The 7,769-nt window shown below is 32.8% G+C and overlaps 1 protein-coding gene across 1 annotated transcript in view; it reads right to left on the bottom strand.

Annotated features, from left to right (window-relative positions):
* LOC106465748 (G-protein coupled receptor GRL101-like) overlaps window positions 1–7,769 on the bottom strand; it is a gene marked incomplete at its 5' end in the record, with an annotated part of 84,251 nt that overhangs the window by 45,066 nt on the left and 31,416 nt on the right. Inside the window, 4 exons of the mRNA XM_022393672.1 lie at window positions 2,845–2,964; window positions 3,857–3,991; window positions 4,640–4,756; window positions 6,914–7,030. Coding sequence (XP_022249380.1) covers window positions 2,845–2,964; window positions 3,857–3,991; window positions 4,640–4,756; window positions 6,914–7,030 — 489 coding nt within the window. The remainder of the gene's footprint in view (window positions 1–2,844; window positions 2,965–3,856; window positions 3,992–4,639; window positions 4,757–6,913; window positions 7,031–7,769) is intronic.

Raw genomic sequence — 7,769 nt, 5'->3', positions numbered from 1 at the left:
AACCCGCGACCCTCAGATTGCGAGTCGAGCGCCTTAACCACCTGGCCAGCCAATTATTAAAGATGAGTACGTAACTACTTTATTTATCTCTACCGAAGTAACACGTTATCTTTGTATGATTACACTCATAGTTTTGCGTAGTATAAAGATACTTAATTTCACTCTATAAAAACTGATTGGTGTATGTGGCAGGACGACAAGGGCAACATTGGTGTAATTGGTTCATGGCGAATTCGTAACCTTTTTTTTTTTGACAGTACAATGTTGTCACGGCTGGACTTTTGGCTGGACCTCCACAGTCCTTTCCGAGGAAAGATATTCATACAGTGAAATAGCCAAGAGAACAAAGCTCTAGGTTCACCAATATTAAATACTTCTATTCACAACATACAATGAAAAGCATGGGATAAAGGAGTTCCGCACACATACACGTATGGGAATGTAAAACCCATCTAAACAGACTTCCAATACATGCAGGCTTGCTGCTATCGCTGTCGAAGTTCTCCGACTGATCGTTCAAGGATCCAGAAAGTTAATGCTAATAATTTTTACATATCCAAATCAAATGCGCAAGAGATAAATAGCAAATATATTTTATCTCCAATTAAGTAAAAACCACAAGTAGACTAGCTGCTAGTCTAGGTTTATTCTCGATATTTATATACATAAAACACGTAAACGTTTGCCTAAACACAGTGGGGCAAAAAAAAAAGTCAACCGCAGAAAATTGTAAGTAACATATCTTGAATCTGAGAGATGGAAAATTGTTGTAACGTTGGACGAGGTCTGTGAATATATGCTCGACAAGGAACGGGCGATTTGGTTTGGTTTGAATTTCGCGCAAACCTACACGAAGGCTGTTTGCGCTAGCCGTCCCTAATTTAGCAGTGAAAGACTAGAGTGAAGGCAGCTAGTCATCACCACCCACCGCCAACTCTTGGGCTACTATTTTACCAACGAATAGTGGGATTGACTGTCACATTATAACGCTCCAAAGACTGAAAGGGCGAGCATGTTTGGTGGGACGGGAATTCGAACCCGCGACCCGCAGATTGCGAGTCGAGCTCCTTAATCACCTGGCCCTGCCAGGCCCCCTGGCGATTTGCCTCCGACCGTGAGATGATATGGATTTTCAAACATGATACATGTCCTTTTGACTGGGCTTTATGATAACTTTAAGTTTCCCAAAGCGCACAGCTACTTATTATCAAGAGAATGTATCGAGACCAATTACTGAAAACACAAAATCAATCAACGATATCGATACGATTATGATAGTTAATATAGACTATATATATACTATAGACCAAGCAGTATAGAAATGTGGCCAGTAGACGTGAGGCGAAACCATAATGAAATTTACACCACAATATATTTCAGTCCGTAGGCACTGAGTGGAACGAGAAATAAATTCATTTGATATACGTCATGTTCAATGATAATTAATTTTGCCCTCGCAACGTAATTAAATAGGCCTGTTTTTGAGAGAAATGCCTTCTTGCTAAAGGCGTATAACAAATAATATGTATCTTAAATGCTACTACATAATCTTGTCCCTGAAAACTTTGAAAGTATAAAATCATTTTCAGCGTTATTATTATTAAGTAATATTGCATCCATTACTCATTAAAAGTGGATGGCGTTTCGCCAGATTAATTGATTACATCTATTACCCACTAAGAGTATAGATCGTGTGCTTCGCCATATTAGTCATCCTACATCGTGAAATGCTCGGTAACTTTTCAACAAAAGATTATAATTATAATTAGTTCGCACAACGCAGGTAAAATGAAATTTAGATTTAACCTTCTTGTATATTTCATTTTATCTCATTATGGTATGGTGTATGTGTATGAAAGACTACCACATCATGAAATAATTAATGTTTGGAACTTCCAAATATCATATTTATTCTAACACGTATATTAGTTTTCTTAGTTGCGAATTATAATTTGATTGTTTGATTGTTTGTAATTAAGCAATGAAGCATAAAACTACACAATGGGCTAACTGTGCTCTGCCCACCCCGGGTGTCGAAACCCGTATTCTAGCGTTGTAAGTCCGCAGACATACCGCTGTACCACTGGGAGGGGGGGCTATAATTTTATTAAACTCAAGTTTATTCCAATTTGAGGGGGGCTATAATTTTATTAAACTCAAGTTTATTCCAATTTGGGGGGGGGGCTATAATTTTATTAAACTCAAGTTTATTCCAATTTTATCCTTTGGTTTTATTCTAACAAAAGATATTAACACACACACACACACACAAAGGCATGAAGTTTTAATTGACGAAATGATGAGTTCTATAAAATATATTTCTGTTTTCAACCATATGGGTATATTATGAATAGTTTTCAACACATTATATCCATTTCGTGTGCCACTAGAATCAAAAGAATTTGTAGACAGTTTCATTCAGCATAGTGTAACGAGCTTCATCCAGAAGTAGTAGTTTTAAGACGATGTTTCGAACTTCAAAAACAGCGCCACCTGCTAGTAACATAGTTTTCTACGCCACAAGCTAAAAAAAAAAAAATTAGTTTCGTACTTCTAACTCAAAATTTTGTTCTTTACGCCACCATCTCAAAACTCAATTTCCACGCCACAAGATGAATACTCCGTTCTTGGCACTACCAGTTGAAAAACGTCGTCTCTACACAACCAGTCAAAACACAGTCCCCACTCCACCAGCGCACAACTTCGTTCCCCACGACACCAACTCAAACATTTTCTTCAGTCCGGACACCAGTTGAAAACGTTCGTTGTCTTCACACTGCCACGGATGAATTAATGTCGTTACATTATCCTAAATGATGACTGTTAAAATTTTAAAATACTTACGGCATCCTACTTCATCAGTCCAAGAAAACTGGCAATGAATGTTTCCATCACAAGCCAAGCTCTTATCGATACAGTAGCTGTTGGAACATTTCAGTTGACTTTCTGCACACGTCGAATTTTCTAGAAATTAAGTTGTTTTATAGTCATCAGGAAAGTTGTAATTTACATTCCTTTCTATTCTAGGTAACATAAAATAATAATGAACATATTAACTCCTTTCGTGTAAGTCTTTATTTTGATATTTCGCTTTTGATAACCTGTATTTACATATTAATGCGACAAAATTTCTTTTATGATCTGTTATTATGTTTCCGTACAAAATGTACTCGATAAATAAATGTTATGTATCTGGATTTTTACGTGATATATATTATTTCAATGAACATACAGTAAATGATGCTTTTCTGAATAAATCAGATATAGGCCAGCACCAACAGCATTTCCAATGACACCTAGCGAGCACTGATTCTAGTACATGATAAGATTCAAATATATTCGAGCAAATAATTAAAAATACGGCGAAAATTGTTGACCCGAATTAACTCGGGCAAATATTTTTTGAAAAATGGAAGACGTTCGAGTTATCTCGGACGCGTCACGGAGGAGCTTAAGAAAATAGTTTATAGAAAATAAAGAATAGAAAATATCAAATAGCATTGCAATTAACGTGATAAAAAAACTATTGACATATTTTTGTCCTATCCTAAAAGTTTTAAATGTGTATTACACATTCACCCCTCTGATATAATAGTTGTTCTTAATTTACGCGGTGAATCTTAATCAATGCTCGGAACTTCCAAATATAATATTTATTCTGACACGCACATTTTTCTTGGTTGGGAAATAATTATAGTAATTTTCCTTACATAATATCTATTAGAATTAAAAGAAGGATAAATATTTCAATAGAAGTAGTTTTAAGACGATCTTTAGAACTTCCAAATCAGCGCCACAAGCTAAATAATTAATTTTTTTTTGTTAATGAAATTGTTGTAAATAACATCAAACGCACCACAGCCTATCAAGTGAGATCCATCAGCGCATCCTTCCCTGGATTCCTTGGTTCGGAAACATCTGTGATGTTGAGAAACACACTCTCCATTCATGCACAGGAACTCGTCTTCATTGCATGTTCGTCTTCTGTTGTCTAAGTAAAATACATACATAAACACTCCTGTTTGACCACGTTTTATAAGTTTGAGTAAATGTCTCTATAAAATACTGGCCTCACGTTGGGAGAAACTGATACATAAGTCGTATACATATTTTCTACAGAAATAGGTTTTAAATTTCCACATTAGTTACGACAGCGGAGTAACGTAAGGAAAATTAAAGACTAAATACGATCACCAACAACAAGAAAATGACTGATAGGCAATTATGCAGGTTCTAAAAAAATAATAATAAAAAAATCCAAGTTTAAAAAAAAAGCAAGAGAAAGAAATCAGAGACACAAAAAAGAAAAAAGACAAAAAAAAAAAAGTTTACGTCTAACAGAAAGTTGATGATAAAGGTATTAGAAGACCGATACACCTAGAATTCTTAACGAGAAGGAAAGGAAACAGAGGGGAAGCCATGAAAAATATATAGAACGAAATTGGTATAAACAAAATAAAAAAAGACGTTGAAAGGCAGTAGAGAGGTTATGAAAAGAATGATATATATGTATAAGATATTAATAAGCTTTGAGGAGAGATAAATCTTAAAGAAAGATCATGAAAGTAAAAGACAATATTAGCAAAATGAAAAACAAAAAACAAAAAAAAACGTTAAGAAGTTTCTATCTATATCTTACCACAAAACTTTTCATCCGAAAAATCCGGACAGTCAAGCCGGAAATCACACCACCAGTCTAGCCGGATACATTGTCCGCCGGAACATTTCACGTAATCATCAGGGCAATCTTCTTGAACTGAATCAAAAAATATCAATTATTTGGGTTAAGAAGAATCCGGCTTAAGGAAAATTAACTATTTGTTGAAAACCTCACTTTTGTATGTAGTTAATTAGATTAGTTGATTTTCTAAAAGACTAAATTGTTCTATAAATTGCATCGGAACCATCATCGTGAAATGGTTTAATGAAACAATCAGAAACATTGTAACACTTATAATGTATGTGGCAAACAACCAGAAACATTGTAACACTTATAATGTATGTGGCAAACAATCAGAAACATTGTAACACTTATAATGTATGTGGCAAACAACCAGAAACATTGTAACACTTATAATGTATGTGGCAAACAATCAGAAACATTATAATACTTAGAATGTATGCGGCAAACAATCAGAAACATTGTAACACTTATAATGTATGTGGCAAACAACCAGAAACATTGTAACACTTATAATGTATGTGGAAAACAACCAGAAACATTATAACACTTATAATGTATGTGGCAAACAACTAGAAACATTATAATACTTATAATGTATGTGGCAAACAACCAGAAACATTGTAACACTTATAATATATGTGGCAAACAATCAGAAACATTGTAACACTTATAATGTATGTGATAAACAATCAGAAACATTGTAACACTTATAATGTATGTGGAAAACAACCAGAAACATTATAATACTTATAATGTATGTGGCAAACAACCAGAAACATTATAACACTCATAATGTATGTGGCAAACAACCAGAAACATTGTAACACTTATAATGTATGTGGCAAACAATCAGAAACATTGTAACACTTATAATGTATGTGATAAACAATCAGAAACATTGTAACACTTATAATGTATGTGACAAACAATCAGAAACATTGTAACACTTATAACGTATGTGATAAACAATCAGAAACATTGTAACACTTATAATGTATGTGACAAACAATCAGAAACATTGTAACACTTATAAAGTATGTGGCAAACAATCAAAAACATTGTAACATTTATAATGTATGTGACAAACAATCAGAAACATTGTAACACTTATAACGTATGTGGCAAACAATCAGAAACATTGTAACACTTATAAAGTATGTGATAAACAATCAGAAACATTGTAACACTTAAAATGTATGTGATAAACAATCAGAATTATTGTAACACTTTTAATGTATGTGATAAACAATCAGAAAATTGTAACACTTAGAATGTATGCCGTTTCTTGTTAGTTAGTTAGTTAGTTTGTTTGTCTGTCTTAGATTATAGCGTTGTAAGTTCGTAAACGTACCGTTGTATTCTGAGCCCAATAAAATAAATACAGTAAGAAATAATGTGTTAACGCTGTATGTACAACAGTCTCTGTTCCAAATAACACAAGAAAATAACGATACTTGTTTTATAACTCGTAGTCAGATTCTGTACCGTACCTAAAGGTACATAAAGAAAGTCACGTTGTTGAATAACAATGTTTGTAAAATATAACCCAAGTTAGAGTTCTTGGTTAGGACCTGTAATCAGTATAAATCATAAATGTTTAAGTAAGTTTCAGATTTGTAAAGTTTGATAATTTAAATGTTATATACATAAATATATCGATTTAAAGAAGTTTGTTATATTACATTTCTAAAACAAAACTAACATTTTTATACGTTACGAACATAAGAAAACAAAAAGTAATTCATAGAACAATAATGCATTATTGTTGCTAATAAAACAAAATGTAATTCATAGAACAATAATGCATTATTGTTGCTAATAAAACAAAATGTAATTCATAGAACAATAATGCATTATTGTTGCTAATAAAACAAAGTAATTCATAGAACAACAATGCATTATTGTTGCTAATAAAACAAAAAGTAATTAATAGAACAATAATGCATTATTGTTGCTAATAAAAAAAGTAATTCAAAGAACAATAATGCATTATTGTTGCTAATAAAACAAAGTAATTCATAGAACAACAATGCATTATTGTTGCTAATAAAGCATAAAGTAATTAATAGAACAATAATGCATTATTGTTGCTAATTATCACTTTTCACATTCATTCCTCGAATTTATTTGATGAAATAAAATATTTCAAATTTACTCTCCAAACATATAAATACTTTTATAGGTATTGAAGAAACAACAGTTGATTAATTCTTATTATTATTTACATACCACAATCAACTTCGTCACTTCGGTCACGGCAGTGGTACTGTGCATCACAACGGTATTTCTCTTCGATGCACTGACCGTTGTAACAACGAAAGTGACTTGGACCACACGTTGTGAGCGCTGTCGAAAGCAATAAAAATAAACACAACAACATCACTAGTTACTAACATAGCATTTAAGAAAATGACAGAGAGTTCTGATAATCAGATCAAAAAACTTCAACAAATCTGAAGACTCTTTTTAAAATCATGCGAAACCTCACAGACTGTTTGTTCTTTGCAGTCTGCTAGAAATACTGTAGCTCAAAAACGACTCTAGAGAAAGTAGTAACTTTAGAAAATAGAACACAAAATTCTGAAATGTTTCTATTTGTCAATTTGTTAGTTTGTTTTAACGTTACTGGAACTTCGAATAGTTACCGAGCGGTAGATGTTTGCTTTAATTCTTTCACAGTTTCTAACTGGCCACTTTTTTTTTTGGCTTATCGTGATTGGATAATCGTATAATTTGTAATTGGTTATCTGGAATTTTAACGTGACTGTACGCCCACTAGTTTTTAACTGGTCATTTGTTTGATTTATCGTAAGAGAACGTTCGTATAATTTCTAACTGGTCATTTGTGTGATTTATCGTAAAAGAACGTTCGTATAATTTCTAACTGGTCATTTGTGTGAGTTATCGTAAGAGAACGTTCGTATAATTTCTAACTGGTCATTTGTGTGATTTATCGTAAGAGAACGTTCGTATAATTTCTAACTGGTCATTTGTTTGATTTATCGTAAGAGAACGTTCGTATAATTTCTAACTGGTCATTTGTTTGATTTATCGTAAGAGAACGTTCGTATAATTTTTAACTGGT

This window comes from Limulus polyphemus, unplaced genomic scaffold (assembly GCF_000517525.1).
Source record: "Limulus polyphemus unplaced genomic scaffold, Limulus_polyphemus-2.1.2 Scaffold2037, whole genome shotgun sequence".
Classification (NCBI taxonomy): Eukaryota; Metazoa; Arthropoda; class Merostomata; order Xiphosura; family Limulidae; genus Limulus; species Limulus polyphemus.
Note: the sequence above shows the minus strand (reverse complement) of the source record. Positions and strands in the feature narration are given on the sequence as shown.